Source organism: Heterodontus francisci, chromosome 1 (genome assembly GCF_036365525.1).
Source record: "Heterodontus francisci isolate sHetFra1 chromosome 1, sHetFra1.hap1, whole genome shotgun sequence".
Taxonomy (NCBI): domain Eukaryota; kingdom Metazoa; phylum Chordata; class Chondrichthyes; order Heterodontiformes; family Heterodontidae; genus Heterodontus; species Heterodontus francisci.
In genome coordinates this window covers 213544758-213563909 of record NC_090371.1, presented here as the reverse complement: position 1 = coordinate 213563909, position 19152 = coordinate 213544758, and the positions used below count along the sequence as shown (strand labels likewise).

Below are 19152 nucleotides of genomic sequence, written 5' to 3'. Positions count from 1 at the left end.
ATACAGGTGACTAGTGAGCATCTCTAAAAAGGCAAATGTAAAATGGGAACTGGAGATGCGACTGCCTGTTCTATCTCCATCTATGGGTGTACATCCATTGCAAAAGTTCAGTTCAGAAACATGCATCACCAAATAGCTAAAAGTTAATATAGGCGGGTCGGGAATGTTATCACGCCATAACTGATGGGCATTGCAGCAGCCTAACTTTCATCTGTGCATTCCTACCACTCTATATGAACTGTAGAATACAGTATGAGGAATTCATTTAGATCCTGGCTGATTCATAACTCAATTCCATTTACCTGTATTTGCTCTATATCTTTGACACCCTTGCCCAACCAAAATCTAAGTCTAGAAAATTTCATTTGACCCAGCATTCAAAGCCTTTTAGGTGGGAGAATTCCAGATTTCCATTCCCCTTTGTATGAAAAAGTGCTGCCTGATTTCCTTAATGGACTAGCTCTAATTTTACAATTAAGATTCTCTGTATTAAAAAAAAATGTGAAAAATGTGATAGAGAATATGGACAGGGTACATTTGATTTATATAGAAAAGTTGGGAAATATAAGACATTATTGAAACACTGCCTGTGCAAAAGGGATATGAATGAGCCTAGGTTCACTTGCTTGCTAATTTCCTCCCTCCCTATGATAATGTGCTTTGGTTGCAAATGGTGCAGCCATAGTGTACAACCTAGCTGATAACAAGAAGTCACTATGTGGAGAATCATGACAATCTGCAGCAGGATACAGTAGCCTAGTGGTTATGGTACTGGACTAGCAACCCAGAGGTTGTGCATTCATAGCAAATATGAAAATAAATTCAGAAACCTGGTAATTTTTGGGCTAGCACCAGAAAATGACCATGAAAGCTGCTTGATTGTTATTAAAACCCAAATGGTCCATTAATGATATATATTGCCCTATCTACTTAGTTTGGCCTATCAGTAACTTCAGTACCACACTATGTGGTTGAATGCTAATGCTTGCAGACAATTTGTCAAATACCTACTGCCTTTCCACATCTCAAGAACAAATATAAAAAAATAAGTTTCAAATGCAACAATCAGAAGAGGAAACAGTAACACTTGTATACAAGTAATTCTGCAGCAGTGATCAGATGTTTCATCTGGGGCTGTTTCAATTTCTGCCAGAAGTGTATTAAAAGTGATGAGGTGGATACACCTGCACTTTGCTTGAGTGCAAAATATACTCATATTTATTTCTATAAAAAGAACACCCAAACTCTCTACAACAGTGCTTCAAAACAAAGAGCTGTTTTCAAGAAGTTTTTAATTTATTTCTATTCCAAAAATCAAAACTCATTTAAGGATCTATACTTTATTGATTGAGGCATTAGCTGATTAACAAGGAATATTATTTTCACTAACAGCACTAGAGTAGGTCAAATTATAAACTGATCTGAAAGTAGAAATTTAAACAGTGCATTTGAATCATTAAATATAGAAAGAGTCACACATAACATATTGCAGTAGGGTTAGAACACATATAATTCCTTGGTTGAAAAATACCCCAGCAAGTACACATTCCTAAACTGGATAGTGCTACTCTTTATTTTTGGTTATGTAATCAAGAATATTATCTATTACAACAAATTAGAAGGTTCTCTCTATGTAACACATCTCAAAATTATTACAGAGCAATTTGTTAACAATGATGCATGATGTTTCATTTGTGATTCACACATGGAAAACTTTAAAGATTACTGTATTGATGAAAGAATATTTTCTACATTAATCTATGTAAGTTAGAACTTTGTGAAACAATAATTGAAATTAGTACATAAACAACGTTGAAAGAGAAAACCTTGGGTCTATCAGTCACTGTGTCGTTTGGTGAAAAGCTTAGAATAGAAAGCAAAATTCAGCGAAGTGCGTCATTATGAATAAAACAGCTGGTAAAATAAAAGATTCCTTATGGTTGTTTGGTTTTCTTATTGGTGCTTTAACTGATACCATATGAACTCCATCTGAAAAAAGTGCTGCTACTGGGAAGAAGTTGAACTTGCTTTGTATTTTTTGCACCTTTTGCTTTATTTAAGGCCGATTTTCATCATTACCTATCTTCACTTCCACAGTTTGTTCTATGACAACTTGCTTGCCTGTTGGAACATCTGTTGGGAAAATCAATATCACTTAGAAGAGCTTCACAGCGCTGTAACATCCACAAAGATTCTAACATAATACACATTGAGCGGCATTTTAAAACCCAAACCCAAAAAACTCTCAAACTGGATCCCAACCTGCCTCAATCCTGCCCAATTTCAGTTTCAATGGAGGCAAGATGGGGTGTGGGAAAGCAACCCACTCCCAGAAGGCGGGTTGGTTATTTACATATAATAATGAGGCTGCGTGCCTCAGATTTTATCTCTCTTCAAGGAGTAATCCTGGTTGGCCAGATTTCCTGGGTGTCAGAAAACCCAGCAGCTAAAGGGAGGCAAGGATTGCTGCATGGAAGAGCAGGCATGTTTCCCCCTGGTCACCAACCCCCAAGCAAATCTATTTCCCCTCTGCCAGATTGCCTCCCTACCCCACCTCTCCAGGATTGCTGACCTCCCCCTACAAGGATCAATGGCCTTCCACCTCCAGGATCACTGACCTCCCCACCTCATGGATTTCTAATCTGCCCCCCGTCAGGATCACTAACCTCCCCTCCCCAGGATCATTGGCCTCCCCCACTCCAGGATCACTGACCTGCCCCCTCCAGGATCACCAACCTCCACCCCACTTCCAAGATTGCCGACTCTCCGGGATCACCGGCCTCCCCCCAACCCCTGGATTGAAACCCCTCCAAGACACGGAGCTCCCATTCACCCATCAGCTCCCTATCTGCTCCTGGGCTGTGGCCTCATCTAAAACGTTCCCCGCCCAAAAGGAACCCAACTTGTTAATCAGGATTGCTTCCAGGCAGGGAACCTGGTGAACAAAAAAGAAGCATGCCATGGAGTTAAAACTTCACAGCGTGCAGGGAACCCGACCACAAATCCCATCCCCGGCTTAGGAAACCCGCTCCAGTCAACACTGGGACTATTGTTTCTATCTCTCTCTCAGCGGTCAAGAAAACTGTGTTTCACCTGTTTGGCTTAATCAGTGAGAGTGAAGTCCATTGAATTTTGCTTCTTTTGCCATGCCAGCTAGATATTATTGGCTGCACATAACTAGGAGCTTTGGCTTCCTCTAGTGTTGATGCATTACCATGTAAGGGAGGATAAGGCTTGAGAAGCCCAAACAAGCGCTCCTGTCCCTCCTGGCCCACAAGGATGCATACTGGCACTCTGTGCTTCAGAGGAAGCCTTAGTGGCTATTTTTGTGGCCATAGTTCATAAGTATTACTGGTATTTTATGGGCCCAGTTGAGGAATTGAAATCATGCCCTGCATTTAGGTATGGATGTGGCTCCAATCCTTATCATGCAACGTATTAGATTATCAGTTCCAAATATTACGCTTGATCCAACTCAAAATCAGCTCCCCACTGACATCAACAGCTTGGATGGAATTGCAGAGTTAAAAAAGAGCCAGTTTGGATAAAGCATGGTCTAATTTTTTGTGTTGCATTTCACATCATAAATAAGTGGGAAAAATATTGATACAAAAGGTATTAAAAAACCTTTTTTCTGTAATACACCCAACATGGTCTTTGCAAGGCTCACAAGGTAGTTTCGTTGAGAGACTCTACTGCATTTTATGAATAAACAGCAAACACAGTAGCATGTTAGTGCTGTATTTTTATTTATCATATTTATATACAAATTTGAATCAATGTTGGGCCATTTTGACAATTTCTGTTCAATATTTTTGGTTGCTAGAAACACTGGCTCCAATTTTTACTGCCCTCACCTAGCAGAAACCAGGTAGTGATTGGGGTGAGTGGGGGGCAGTTTAATATAATGCGAGTCACTTACCTCCTTCAATCTGCTGCCTTCCCACTGTGTCCTGATATTAACTTGCTGTTTTGAGCAGGTGAGCAGGACACTCGCTGGAAGGAAGCGGGGTCCTATTTCAGATATGCAGATTGTGTCAGATGATGACATCAGAACCCAATCTGCAATTTTATCCTGAGGCCTGAGCAAGGGAGCAATGATGGCTTCCCCACCAGGCAAACCTACCAGGAGCTGGACCTGGGATAGAAAAGGCCCAGAAAGTAAGTTTTAAACTTTTATTTTAGGTCTCTTTTTGGGCCAGTAAGGACAGGAGTGCTTGTGCGGGCATCTCAAGGAAGCCTTATCCTCCCTCGCACCCAGCTGCCCCCACCTGCTGATCTTTTATAGATCTTTCACCCGCCACCCCCACCCCTCCCAATGGTGGCTAGAGGCCTTCCCCCACCCCCTCCCATCAATCCCTGCCCAGAGCCTTCCATGCCCCACTGCCTTTCAGAGCATTCACATGGGTCCCTGTGTGTTGCCTCCTGCCACCAGATGCCCACTTTCACCCACTGGCCAGATAGTCAATCTGGTTGATTGTCAGGCAGGACTCTGTATAGATCTATTTAAATGAGCCCCTTTCGTTAAGATCGGCAGGGTATCCATGTGCCCGGTCTTGCCGGGTATGTCGCCAACTACCAGACTCCTATGCATCCTTCCTGCCCCTCACTGTAAAAATCAAGGCCACTGTGTTTTTTATACACAGTCACAACTGACCTGCTATAGAAGATGTCTTTTGAAGACAGACAAAAATACATGATATTGAAAGGGATGCATGAAACCATTTATTGATGATTTAGGCATTTTGTCTATATTATTTATATGCACATATATGCAAATAATATTTTAACTAAAACATTAGAATTAAATATAACAAATTAGATTTATAAAGAAAAGGTTATTCCACATTCTACTCAACTCCTCCCTTTAGGGCCTAAGGCAGTATTTATTTGGGTTCTAATGTATCCTGCCTGAGGCGCTGCATGGTGAAATCAAATTTCACATTTCCCAATGGGAGAAAGTGGCTAATAAGTGGGATAAGCTATATTCTCATTCATCAATGTACTTATGAACTGCAGCTCAACAGAAACCTCCCATGTGCTAGAAACCTGAAAATAAGACAGAACACAAAAACCACACTTATCCATGTTATGAAGGATTGTATGCAAATTATTCTTACTGTCACAGCAATACTCTGTACATTAATATAAAAATGTCAAATTTTCTTTAAAGACTGTGTCACAATTAATATGTTCTACAATAAACACTGAAAAACTTGAATAGTTTCTCACTGAGAATTTAGTGCCTTAGTGAGATTCATCTCCAACTATAAACTTGTAAGTTATCAATGTTTACCTGCTGAAGGCACATCTGGCAGATGGTAAGTGCAATGCTTCCATTACCATAAAGTGTTAACATTATTTCCAAAGTCTTCCTGAACTCCTACTTTCAATTTAGTTTGTACTCATGGGGCTGGATTTTTAGGCGCCAGTGGGGGCGAGCAAGGAGGCGGGTGGGTACAGAATTTTGTGCCTCCTGCCGTAATGCCAATTTATTGGCACCATCCTGTTCCCGAGCCATTTTTCCGGAGGTGTGATGTGGGGGGTAGGGGGTGGTGGCAGGGCTACCTGCTCACAAGCAGTGGGTAGCCAATTAAGACAGTTTAAAGGCCACTGAGGGCCTATTATTAGACTGGGGGGGGGGGCAGTGCTCCAGGCTGGCTTTGAGGCCCTCCCCACCTGCCTAACTTCAACTGCAGCTGCAGACTGCCCTGTGGATGGGTTCCCCCTACACAATGGTGGCCCGGCTGCTCAGTCTATTTTTATTTAAAACTTTAAAAGGTTGGAGAGAGGGACCTTAAAATAGAGGCGCCCTCTCTCTTACTTACCTGAAAAGGCACCCTGCTGCTTCTTCAGTGCAGGAGGGCCTCCTATTGGCCCATCAGCTTCTAGAGCCCGCCCACCATCCTTAATTGAATGGCAAGCCTGCCCTCTGGCCACTAATTGGCTAATTTGGGTAAAATCACAGCCAGGTGACTATTCCCCTTCTGATTCCCATTTGTCCCTGAAAGTGGGGTTCCGAAGCCTGTGTGGAAAATCCTGCCCATGGTATAAAATACAACTGAATAAAAATGTGCTGAAAAATTATAAACATAGCTACTTAAATTATTACAAAGAAATAATTAGTAAATGGAAATAGCAAAGAGGCACACTGATTTTTTAATATGCAGCTTTGTACAAGTGACTACTGACGTCATGTACATAACAAAGAATAAAACATTGTAGCATCGGTCCTTCCTGAGGATCCAGGCTGTCAGTAATAAGAGAGTGCATAAAACCATTTCACACCAGTGTTATCGAAATCTAGGTTTATTAAAAGAAACCGAAAGGAAATTTGCAAAGTACTAGGTTATGAGATTTAGGCTGGAATTTTATAGTCCCTCACAGTAGCGGGCTGGTGGCGGGTGTAAAATTGAGGGGGAGGCTGTTGGGGGGGGGGGGGGCGGTGCCGTTCCCAATGCCTTCCTGCCCCACTGCAATTTTACATGGGGCGGCAGTGGCAAGAAATGGCCCACCCACTCCAGGCCAATCACGGCCCTTAAGTGGCCAATTAACTGCCACTTAGGGGCCTCCGCCTCCCACCGCTGGTATTTTACCAGTGGCGGCTGGGCAGCAAAGGCCCCCAGGATGGGTGAAACCTGGCAGACTTCTTGTAGGCTGGGGGGACCCCTCCTGATCGGGCAGCCTGTGCCCCACAGCCGAACTGCCCCTATTATGTCTCCTGGTTGTTTTCTGGTTCCCATATGTTGGAAATAATCACACTTTAGACTTGGACAGGCTGGAGCTCTTTGTTTAATCATTCAACTTCCATGCTGCCAGATATAGGACTGCACTAGGCTAGTTTCCTGTTACATGTCACATAACTCTCCAATGCAGCCGTGAATGTGGCCCCCCGGAACACTTACACATAACAATTAGCTCCTAGCTAATTAGTTCCTAGCACTTTACAGATAATATAGCAATATATAACATCCCTCTTTCTTTAAAAACATAATGTCCCTATATCAATATATCTGTCCCAGTCATTAACATTTCTTTAAACTAAAGAAGATTATCAACTGACTTTTGGAAATAATCTGAACCCCTTTTAGAGTTTTTTTATAGTGTGTATTCTTCTCTAAAAATATTATTCACAGTATCGCTTAGGTGGTAAGATGTTGTGCCTCCATCTTGTAGGTTTGGCATTCGTTGCTGTCAGTGGTGAGTTAGCAAGCTGCACAGGCGATGTTGTGTCACTTGCTGGTGATGTTGTTAATGATTTTCCTGTGTTGTTGTTGACAGTCTTTTCTGTTCTTCAGCTCAGGTGTAGGTCGAGTATGGATTCCGTTCCTTCTCATTTGGTTACCGGTTTCGGTCTCCTTGATGTATGACCTTGGAGTCTCAGCTTCACTAACAACTTTTGCTGGGCTCCAGGTTTTCATGATTGGATCCTGTATGTGTACAGTTTGTCCTTTCAACAGCTCAGATAGGGGTGTAGCATGCTTGTTGAAGAGTTGACCTCCACTTAACTGTGCTTCAGTGAGTTGTTGTCTCGCTTCCTCCTGGTTACTTGAAGGATGTTGTCATGCAGACCCCCCCCCCACCTGCCAAGAATAAGGCATATTAATTTTGTCATATGAACACTGATCTTAAGCTGTTGCTGGAGCAAGGAAATGACTTATTAAACAGATCAGCCGTGGCTGGAAAAATCATTTTTGCATACTAACAGACAGTGCTTGGAGGAACAAAGGGGCTATTCCTTGCTCCAGAGGACAAAGGGGAGATTAGCAAAGAATCCTCCCCTACAGTCAGAAAAAAAGAGAACCACTCATCCCCCTAAAGTCAAAAGCCTTTGCATGACTCAGCAAAGCACTGAAAGGGAGTTCAGGATAGACCTACCCACTACAGACTCTCCTGGGAAAAAAATTCCAACTGAGGGCTAAATAAACCTAATCATCTCAAAGCCTCCCTAGGCAGTCATGGAAATGGGCAAACTGAAGAGAAACCTCTCCAAAAAAGAACCACATGTTAATTGGGATGCTAAAAAAGGGCAGTTTAAAACAACACTGCTACCAAGAAAAGGCAGGCTGCAATAAGTTTGAGGATTTATGAATGAATGTGAATGAATGAGAGAGATGAATGCTTTTTTCCCCCTGTATCTTATATTTTCTCTCTGGGTGGCACTTTAATAGCTATCATCTCCTCTTTTTGCTACTTATTTTTGTACTTCTGGCATATATTGCATGTAGACATGATATTTTTGATGTCTTTGTATATGTCTTTCCAGTACACAGCTGATCTGGCTCTGAGCTTATACTTCTTCATTCCCATGTGACCTTCATGTATCTTTTGGAGAAGTTCTTCCTGCATTGTTTTGGGTATGATTATTCTGAATTTGACTAGCAGAACACCATCTTCTCGTGAGATGTCATCTCGGACCAGTACTGCCATATTGCTGGCTGTGTGTGCTGTATCTTATTAGGCCATCCTGGATCACTTGCTAAGACAGCATCTGTAACTCCTCATATTGCAGGTCTCATCTCTAATTTGACTCAGTTTTGGTGGTGTTACATTCACTAGGTGATGAATCTCTATACCTAGATCTTCTAACTCATGTTTCTCCTGTGGTGACAACCGAGATAGGGTGTCTGCAAGCACCACGCCTCTTCCTGGCTTGTATTTCAGAGTGAAATCGTAACTCTGAAGCCTCAAGAGTAATTCTGCAGTCTTGCTGGTGTCTTACATAGATTTTTCTTGTAGATTTGCTCCAGTGGACGATGATCACTCTCCACTATGTACTTTCTCCCCGAGAGATATGTGTGGAACTTCTCACATCCATACACGACTGCTAAAAGCTCTCTTTCTATGTTAGCATAATATGTCTCATTTGAGGTTAGAGTTTTGGATGCAAATGCTATTGGCTTTCCCTCTTGTGCCAGGGCTGCTCCCAGTCCTTTTGTGGAAGCACCTACTTGTAGAGTGACAGGTTTCTTTTTGCTGTAGTATGACAGACTTGTCTCATTGCATACAACCTTTTTGAGTTTGTTGAAACTCCTGTCGTGTGACTCTGACCACTGGTACTCTACATCTTCTTTCATCAACTCCCGCAGGTTTGCTGTATGTTCTGACATGTGTGGTATGAAGGAGCTCATGTATTGGAACAAGCCAAGGAAACTTCTTAACTCTCTCTTATGTCTTGTGGCTTCCATCCCAGAGATGGCTGAGATTGTTTCAGGCCTCGGCTTGACTCCGTCAGGAGTGTACACCATTCCGAAGAACTGGCATTCTGTCACTTTCACAATGCATTTATCTGCGTTTAGCTTAATCCCAGCTTTCCTGGTTCTCTCCATGGCTTCATGTAGATAGTTGTCATGATTTTTTCCATCCACACCATATATCTGGATATCATCTGCTATGCCGACTGCTCCTTTGCATCTCCTGTATGCCTCGTCTACTTTCTGTTGGAACACATCCTGGCTCACTTTGAGGCCAAAAGGTAGACACAGGAATTTGTATCATCCAAAGGGTGTGTTGAATGTTGTCAACAGTGAAAATTCTGCGTCTAGCTTCACATTCCTGTAGCCATTTCTGGCATCAAGCTTGCTGAAAACCTTTGCCCCTGCCTGTGCTGGTGTTATCTCTTCCAGTGTTGGAATAGGGTAGTGATTCCTCTTTATTGCTTGGTTAAGATCTTTGGGATCTAGGCAATTCTTAGCCATCCATTTGGCTTCTCTCTCACCACGAAAGAATTTACCTAATCTGTAGGCTCTGTGACTCTGGGGATCACCTTTCCTTCTATTTCAAGGAGCTCTCTTTCAAGTTTTCCTTTTAGTTCTATTGGGGGATGAATCACTGGTTTCATTGCTGGGTCAATAGTGATGTGATACTCAAAACCTTCAAAGCATCCAACCGTCTCATCAGAACAGTCTGGCTACATTTGTACCAGATCTTCTTTGCTTCTGATCGGAGGGCGCTTTTCAACGGGTGTACCGTTTTCAACCCTCAGTGTCGCCTCCTTCACCTCATGGTTTACTGAGATAATCTGCAGCTCTTCACAACTGCTCAACCCCAGGATAGCTGGACCATCTGTTTCAGTGACTTAGAATGTACAGTTAACATCTTTTCCTTTGTGTGGCCCTCTGATTTGGGTTGTTCCTAGCTGTTGAATCTCAGTTCCCCTGTATGCTGTTCGCATGACATTGTTCAGTTTCAGAGCACCTTTCCTCGGATAAACCATTTTCCTCTGAATTTTCAGGAAAGATCTTCTGGTATAGTCTGAGCCGGGTGATGTTAAGCTATGCTCCAGTATCAACCTTCACCTTCAGATTTATCGTTGTGGGTTTATTTCTCCCCCTCTTCCTGATCTGAATGGTCATGTGAATTTCTTTTCTCTAGGAACTGTTGCATCCAGACATGGTTCTTATGTCTGCCGTGTTCTCAAACCCATCGTCATCTTCCAGGATATGGATGTTTTGGTTTCTTTCACTACTCATTCGCCCTGTTACTCTGACTCTGGTGACTCGTCTACCACCTTCTTCCCTTGTTCTGCACATCTTTTCCCAGTGATTGGTCTTTCCACAAGCTTTGCAGATTGATCTATATGCGGGACATTTAATTCATGTGGCTATCCACAGCTCCAGCATATCTTCTTCTCTGTTTGGTGTACATTCTTTCAGTGCTGTTTCACTGCATCAACGCTGCTGCTTTTCTCTTGGCTTAACTGAAGGATAGCTGTCTGGGGAGTGAGTGACTTCATCTGTCTGCTCGTGGCTTCATATGCTCTGGCAGTGTCTACAGCCTGCGATATTGTAAGCTTGTCCTTTCCAATTAGAGCTTTCTGTACTTCAGGATGTGCAGAACCCCAAATTAGTTGATCTATCAGCCGTTCATCTGTGTCTTTAAATTTACATTTTTCTGGCTGCATTTTTCAAGCTTGTTACAAAATTGTCAATAGGCTCACCTAGTTCCTGTCTGAGGCCTTGAAATTCATATTGGTATCTCCGAAGATTTGATTTTGGCTGGAGATGGGTGCTGAAGCTTTCAAAAATTTTGTCTGGATTTCTGCTGTCCTCTTCACTTAGCTCCCAGCTGTTAAATAAATGTATTCCTTTATCTCCTGCCCACAGAAGGATATTGCTGACCTTCTCCTCGTCGCTAATGCCTTTTAGGAAACTACTGAATGTCAGTCTGCACTTTTGTTTAAACTTCTCAGATGTCTCCATGACATCATCAGCTTCCCAATTCATAATGGATTGTAGCTGTGCATTCATTCCGGTCCTGGCTGGCATTTCATTTTTTTCATTTTCGCACAATTCACTCAGTTTTCCTTTCTCTCGCTTTGGCCCTAATTTGGGTCAATTTTATTCCAATCTAATGCAACATTAACTTCACTTAAACTGTTTTGGGATTACTCACTGATACTCACTGCCACCATATTATGTCTCCCAGATGGTTGTTTTCTGGTTCTCATATGTTGGAAATAATCACACTTTAGACCTGGAAAGGCTGGAGCTCTTTGTTTAATCATTCAGCTTCCATGCTGCCTGATATAGGACTGCTCTAGGCTGGTTGCCTGTTGCATGTCACATGACTCTCCAGTGTAGCCATGAATATGGCCACCCTGGAACACTTACACATAACAATTAGTTCCTAGCACTTTATAGATAGTATAACAATATATAACAGCCCCCACTGCACAACACTCCTTCCCCCGCAAATAACCCCTCTTTCTTCATCGGGGCCCAGCCGATTGTCTCTGGTGAGGCCCCAAAAACTTACCATCTTTCCGGGGTTGTCGACCCTCTTGCTGCTGTTGGATGGGTGCAGTCCTAGCAGTGGCCACCACTCCCAGTGGCGCTGCTGGGACTAAGAACTGCCGGCCCGCTAATTGGCCAGCAGCTCCATCAGATGGGACTTCCTGCCTCAGAGTGGTGGAAGTCTCGCCCAAGACCAATTAAGGGCCTGGGAGCAAAAAATCCTGGCATGGCTCCTCAGGTCCGGTGGAGGTGTGCTCGGCCCCGACTTTTTGGCTGGTGGGTGGGGCTTCCCGCCCAACGTAAAGTTCCGGCCTAAGTGTTAGTTTGCTTTCAGTGATGAAGAATATGTTATAAATGACATACCTGTTCACTAGAGGCTGTGTCAGATGTAAAGGAGAACCGTTTCATCTGAATAGAAGTATGGGTTCTGTAGACTGAGAGTCTATAGTATCCCAAAATTCAACTCTTCCAAATAATTTTTGGGGACAAACATATTGCATATGGTTGTGATCTCTCAGTACAACTGTTCAATTTGATGATTGATAACATCAATGAATCAAGAGTTCAGAATTGACTGTCATATGTCTTTAAAAGATGAAAAAATAGAGATATGACACAATCCAGCAGTCAATAATTTCTAATTTCTACTTGTGATTGACCAGCACCTTATAGCAAATATAACAAACCTGCAAAATATATAAAACTTCAGGTTACAACAATTAAAAAATCCTGGAGGATTTTAAAACTGTGCTTCGGAATTAATGTTTTACTTTGGGGAATCATCTTCAAATTGGCCCAATAACCCAGAAGATATTTTACAATCAACTTATACGTTTTAATATAGTTTATAAAATCTATAGATGTTGGAGTTTAATCAGTATTTTCCCAATTTTTCTCCCATCTCCTCCTGATGATGTTGACTTATTGGGGGTAATCTCCAATTTTGCTGCCTGTGTGGTAATCTGGTGGAGCAATCGCCTGCCCATTGTAAATGATCACCTGCCCATCTGATTTTCATTTCACTGAAATCAGCAGTATGAACGTGGATGTGTCCTATAAAGGCAAGGTGATCCACTCCACCAGATTATCACACAGGTAACAAAGTTGAAAATTACCCCTCATGTTGTGCACTGTTTCACAGCTGGCAGATGTGATCTTCTAAATGATAGTTTTTCATGCGTAAATCTAAATAGTGAGCGCTGGAAGGCTATTTGGCCCATGAAAGGATTCAAGATGGAACACAATCCAGTCTTCACTTGATGACCAGATAGAAGCACTTTGTGGGGGGAAATTTTATGCTCTCCCCTGCAGTGGGTTTGGAGGCAGGGAGAGCATGTAATTGGGTGGGATGCTGGCAGGGCGGGGGATGGGGGAGCGGGGGCCCCATCTTCCCACCTCTGCCAAAATTAAATCCAGGGCAGTAAGGCCTGTGAATGGCCTTCCCATCCCATTGCCAATTGAGGCCCTTAATGTCCAATTAAGGACCTCATCCCACCACTGCCGCAATTAGTTCAGTGGCAGGTGAGTCTGTCGCCGCACAGGGAGCATTCCAAGCAACTCAATGCTTGCTGGCTCTGGGGTTGGGTGGGGGGATTCGTTAAAAGGCAGTGCCTGAATGAGGCACCTTGGCATAGCGGGTGGGGGGGGGGGGTGGTTGCTATGAGTCACTCCCCTGCCCTTGCTGCCAACCCCCCAAACTCCCTCCCCTGCAACTCCCACCCCACAAGGCCCTCCCGCCCTGACCTATCTGTGGCCTGGGTCCAGTGCCACTCCTAGGCATCAGGTGGGTGTTCCACCACCAGCAGTCACCACCTCCACTTCTGATTGGTCGGCAGATCTCAGAGAGCAGGACTTCTGTCAACGGGGTGCTTGATTTCGTGGAAGCCTGTCGCTGTCCAGTTCAGTGCCTAGTTGGCACTTGATTCGGAGGGCCTCCCACAACAGGGGTGATGCAGAGTTCTCACCGGCGCTTTTGCTGGAGGTCAAGACCCCCATCACCTGGATAAAATCCTGGCTTGTATTTGAGTTTGATAAGATGGTGGTCAGAAGGAACCCTGGCTTACTTTTCTCCTCCTTAGCTCAGCATAACGGAGACATTTTGTAGTGATCTAGTTGTTGTCTCTGGCTAGACCTGTTAACTTAGCAGAGACCTGAGATCAAACTTGAGATTTTCTGGTCCGTATTGTTAATACCACATCATGTGGTACTTTTATTCAATAAGCTAACGAAAGAACTGCCTGCATCAATTTCAGTAGTGCGGATAATATTCAGTATTGCAATGCCCGGAAAAATTTTGTCTATAACTTACTTTGAGCTGCAGCTGCAATGAAGCAAAACAATAAAAGTTATCTGAAACTGACACTCAACAAAACATAATTAAGTGTCAGTCAGAACACCAGTACCAACTTAGTCAAATTTACACCATCACATATCATAACATACTGTACAAAGACTAATAAAACCTATTAAACACATTTTGTTGAATACCAGAACATTGGGGTAATAAAGGAAGATGGTTGTAGTTGGTGGAGGTCAATCATCTGAGCTTCAGGACATCACTGCAGGAGTTCCTCAGGGTAGTGTCCTAGGCCCAACCATCTTCAGCTGCTTCATCAATGACCTTCCTTCAATCATAAGGTCAGAAGTGGGGATGTTCGCTGATGATTGCACAATGTTCAGCACCATTCGTGACTCCTCAGATACTGAAGCAGTCTGTGTAGAAATGCAGTAAAACCTGGACAATATCCAGGCTTGGGCTGATAAGTGGCAAGTAACATTCGCGTCACACAAGTGCCAGGCAATGACCATCTCCAACAAGAGAGAATCTAACCACCTCCCCTCGACATTCAATGGCATTACCATTGCTGAATCCCCCACGATCAACATCCTAGGGGCTACCATTGACCAGAAACTGAATTGGAGTAGCCATATAAATACTGTGGCTACAAGAGCAGGTCAGAGGCTAGGAATCCTGCAGTGAGTAACTCACCTCCTGACTCCCTAAAGCCTGTCCACCATCGACAAGGCACAAGTCAGGAGTGTGATGGAATACTCTCCACTTGCCTGGATGGGTGCAGTTCCAACAACACTCAAGAAGCTCAACACCATCCAGGACAAAGCAGCCCGCTTAATTGGCACCCCATCTACAAACATTCACTCCCTCCACCACCGACGCACAGTGGCAGCAGTGTGTACCATCTACAAGATGCACGGCAGCAATGCACCAAGGCTCCTTAGACAGCACCTTCCAAAACCACAACCTCTCCCAACTAGAAGGACAAGAGCAGCAGATGCATGGGAACACCACCACCTACAAGTTCCCCTCCAAGTTGCACACTATCCTGATTTGGAATGAATTCGCTGTTCCTTCGCTGTCGCTGGGTCAAAATCCTGGAACTCCCTTCCTAACAGCACTGTGAGTGTACCTACCCCACATGGACTGCAGCGGTTCAAGAAGGCAGCTCACCACTACCTTCTCAAGGGCAATTAGGGATGGGCAATAAATGCTGGCCTAGTCAGCGATGCCCACAGCCCATGAATGAATAAAAAAAAAATAACATTAGACAATCAGTATCAATTCATAGTAACAGGAGATTTATTACATATAATTATTTATTGCATTCAACATATAAACCCTAACTGTCAATTGCACATTTCCAGCTTTTCTGTCATCATCAAGTCACCAGGACCGGATGAGATGCATCCAAGGATGCTTGGGGAAGTAAGGGTGGAAACTGCGGAGCACTGGTCATAATCTTCCAATCCTCCTTAAATACAGGTGTGGTGCCAGAGGACTGGAGAATTGCAAATGTTACACCCTTGTTCAAAAAAGCATGTAAAGACAAGTCCAGCAACCACAGTTCAACCTCGGTGGTGGGAAAGCTTTTAGAAACGATAATTCGGGACAAAACTAATAGTCACTTGAACAAACGTGGATTAATTAAGGAAAATCAGCACGGATTTGTTAAATCATGTTTAACTAACTTGCTTGAGTTTTTTGGTGAGGTAACAGAGAGGGTGAATGAGGATAATGTGGTTGACGTGGTGTACATGGACTTCCAAAATGCATTTGATAAAGTGCCACACAACAGGTTTGTCAGCAAATTTAGGGACCATGGAATAAAAGGGTCAGTAGAGGCATGGATATGAAATTGGCTGAGTTGACAGGAAACAGAGAGTAGTTGTGAACAGTTGTTTTTTAGACTGGAGCAAGTTATACTGTGGGGTTCCTCAGGGATCGGTGTTGGGACCTCTGCTTTTCTTAATGGCTAGACTTAGATGTACAGGGCACAATTTCAAAATTTGTGTATGACACAAAACTTGAAAGTATTGTGAACTGTGGGGAGGATAGTGATAAAGTTCAAGAGGACATAGGCTGGTAGAATGGGCGGACAAGTGGCAGATGAAATTTAATGCAGAGAAGTGTGCAGTGATCCATTTTGGTAGGAAGAATGAGGAGAGGCAATGTAAATTAAAGGGCACAATTGTAAAGGGAGTGCTGGAACAGAGGGAGCTGGGGGTATTTGTGCACAAATCATTGAAGGTTGCCGGACAGGTTGAGAAAGCGGTTAATAAAACATATGGGATCCAGGGCTTTAATAAATGGGGGAATAGAGTACAAAAACAAGGATGTTATGATAAACCTTTATAAAACACTGGTTTGGCCTCAACTGGATTATTGTGTCCAATTCTGGACACCAAACGTTCAGAAGGACGTTAAGTCATTAGGGAGGGTGCAAAAAACATTCACGAGAATGGTTCCAAGGATGGGGAACTTCAGTTACATGGATAGGTTGGAGAAGCAGGGTCTGTTCTCCTTGGAGAAGAGAAGATTCACAGGAGAACTGATAGAGGTGTTCAAAATCATGAGGAGTCTGGACAGAGTAGATAGAGAAAAACTGTTCCCATTGACCAAAACATCGGAACCAGAGGACACCGATATAAGGTGATTGGCAAAAGAAGCAACACCGACGTGAGGAGTAAAGTTTTTACACAGTGAGTGGTTAGGATCTGGAATGCACTGCCTGACAGTGTGATGGAGGCAAATTCAAATTCAATTCAGGTCTTCCAAAGAGAACTGGATAACCATCCGAAGAGAAAAGATTTGCAGGACTACAGGGAAAGGCGGGCTGTGGGACGAGATGAATTGCTCTTGCTGAGAGCCGGCACAGACATGATGGGCTGAATGACCTCCTTCTGTGCTGTAGCTATTCTATGATTCTATCAGCAGCTTGGTAAGAAAAGACGGCAGGCAGAAATAATCTGCTAAAATAATTATTTCCTCAATGGACTTCATGAGAAAAGGGACATCTTGCAAAACACAACTGCAATATTGCTCCCTCTATATTTAATACAATATACATAGAAGTGTTTTCTGTCTGCATAACACGTGTTCCACTATTTCTCTTTTTCTATATGATATATGTACCATGCTTCTTGCTGTGCCCTCTCTTAGCTTGTTTGCATCAGTTGTTTCCTGGCGTCAAAAGCTGTGCTTGCTTCCTGTCTATATTAGTTTCCCCGTCTTTTGTGATTCCATTTGTTCTTACTAGTGCCAAAAGCAAAACTTCCATTGATAACAGTGATAATAGATGCTAACCTTGAAACAGACTGTCCCTGCTAGCACTACTTGATCAGCTGGCTATGTAGTTGCCTTTGAATTGAAGTCCAATGCCAAGCTTAAACTGCTCTGAGTTATGATGAATTATGTCGTTGTCTCTGCATACCCTTTTAACTGAGGATCCTTTGCAGGCATGCTACAGATATTGTTAGAACAGTGTACTATTTTGAAGAAATAAGCAGCTTTATGCATTCTGAGCATGATTTATTTTGAGTGGATCTGGATCAGCACCCCAATCCTCTTCAAAGCTTTCGTTAATAAGAAAAGGGGATCATTCAGTTTTAATAGCTTTATGATTTTGATCAATTCTTTTAACGTGACGGAACCAAGTTCAGATATTACTAATAGTTGTATCTTTACCTTTTTCTGCAGACCATAATACAAATGATTATAACAAAGCTGGCTGTGAAAGAAAAAATAATATGACTCATTCTTTGCCACTCTTAGCAAATATTGACTAGATGGACAATGAGTGCTTTAAAGTTAGAATGATTGAGTTACAACATAAATTAAACCAAATAAGAGAGTTGGGAAGAATTATAAAATATTATGTCGGGATAAATATTGGTTGGCAGGTGTTAATAGTTTAGTTTAAATTGTATTAACATGATCATATCTTGCTAGTTCAACTACCAATGTTGCTCAGACTATTGCATTATGCATGAGATGAGAGCCTATTCTTGAGATATACCTTTTCATTTTTCAAAGGAGGTGTATGCAATGACTGCTGCTGCTTTTCCTTGTGGAAAAAGACTGCTAAACAAATGGGAGAGTCAAATGGGCTGACTGTGGCATGTAGCAACTCAACTACTCACCAATTACAAGAATGCCTAGGGATGGAGGACATAGAGGGCAGAAGTTAAAGAATATGATGATCCTCCTGGTTTGTATAACTATGCTGCCATAGTGTGACTGAGGCTAAATTAGCAACATTCGGCAGCTTAGTAAGTGTTTGAATAGCACCTAAGCATAACATGCAAACACAATGGTGAAGAAATTGGACCTCATTGTCTCTGGTTTCCTGGTGGAAAACGGGGTTAAAATAGACCAATTTTGCAGGCTATGTCTTGAGCCCCAGTGATGCCAGAAAGACATATAACTCCATACTCGTTGGTGATTTTTCATGGATCACTGGTGGCTGCCTAAAAAAGGTGTTGGGCACCTTGTATATTTAAATGAGGGGCCTACACCTACTTCAGGACTCATTCTGGAAATTTGTCTGCCCTGAGTGAAACAGATGCCAGGCCACTCTGCTCTGGATCATGCGGCCTATATCTGGCCTAACCAGCAGTCCTTAAAGGAATCAGCAAAAGGGTAAGTTTTTTTTTAATGCTTTCCTTAATGCAGAGTTGGGAGGAGCAGGACCAATTTCATATGATTTTAATGCTGGCTTCTTCTGGCATATGTAGTTATGCAGCAGACAATGGGCACAATGTTCCACTGATACTCCAAACAGTAACCAACTGTCATTTTTTCACAGAAAATCACAACCCCGTGGAGAAATACATGATTTACAGTAAATACTAGCTCAGAGGGATAATATTGGTGAGTTAAAAGAGGCACCTATGGTGAAACACATAGGTGGAGTTGGTGGTTAATGAAAGAAGATTCTGCTGCTATATAAAGGTTAGCATGCCAACTGACCCTGCAGAATATCTTTTGGACTTTGAACTCATGATCTCAGCTTTGAGATGGAGGATGCTGCCTGGACAGGTAGTGCAACTGAGTACTTGATTCCTTGCAAAATATCATGGAAGTTGGCTTTGATCTGTGGTGGAATCTACCACTGAGTTATGC

At 42.9% G+C, this 19152-nt stretch overlaps 1 protein-coding gene across 5 annotated transcripts in view; it reads right to left on the bottom strand.

Annotated features, from left to right (window-relative positions):
- Positions 1-1324: 1324 nt before the first annotated feature.
- The window catches only part of ttc29 (tetratricopeptide repeat domain 29), a 541923-nt gene continuing 524095 nt past the window's right edge, over positions 1325-19152 (bottom strand). For 4 of the 5 annotated variants that reach the window (XM_068020184.1, XM_068020194.1, XM_068020175.1 and 1 more), the window contains exon 11: positions 1325-2133. In XM_068020184.1, coding sequence (XP_067876285.1) covers positions 2057-2133 — 77 coding nt within the window. In that variant the 3' untranslated portion in view covers positions 1325-2056. Of the gene's footprint in view, positions 2134-7529; positions 7584-19152 lie in introns of those variants that run through there. The other variant, XM_068020244.1, reaches the window with a different exon arrangement.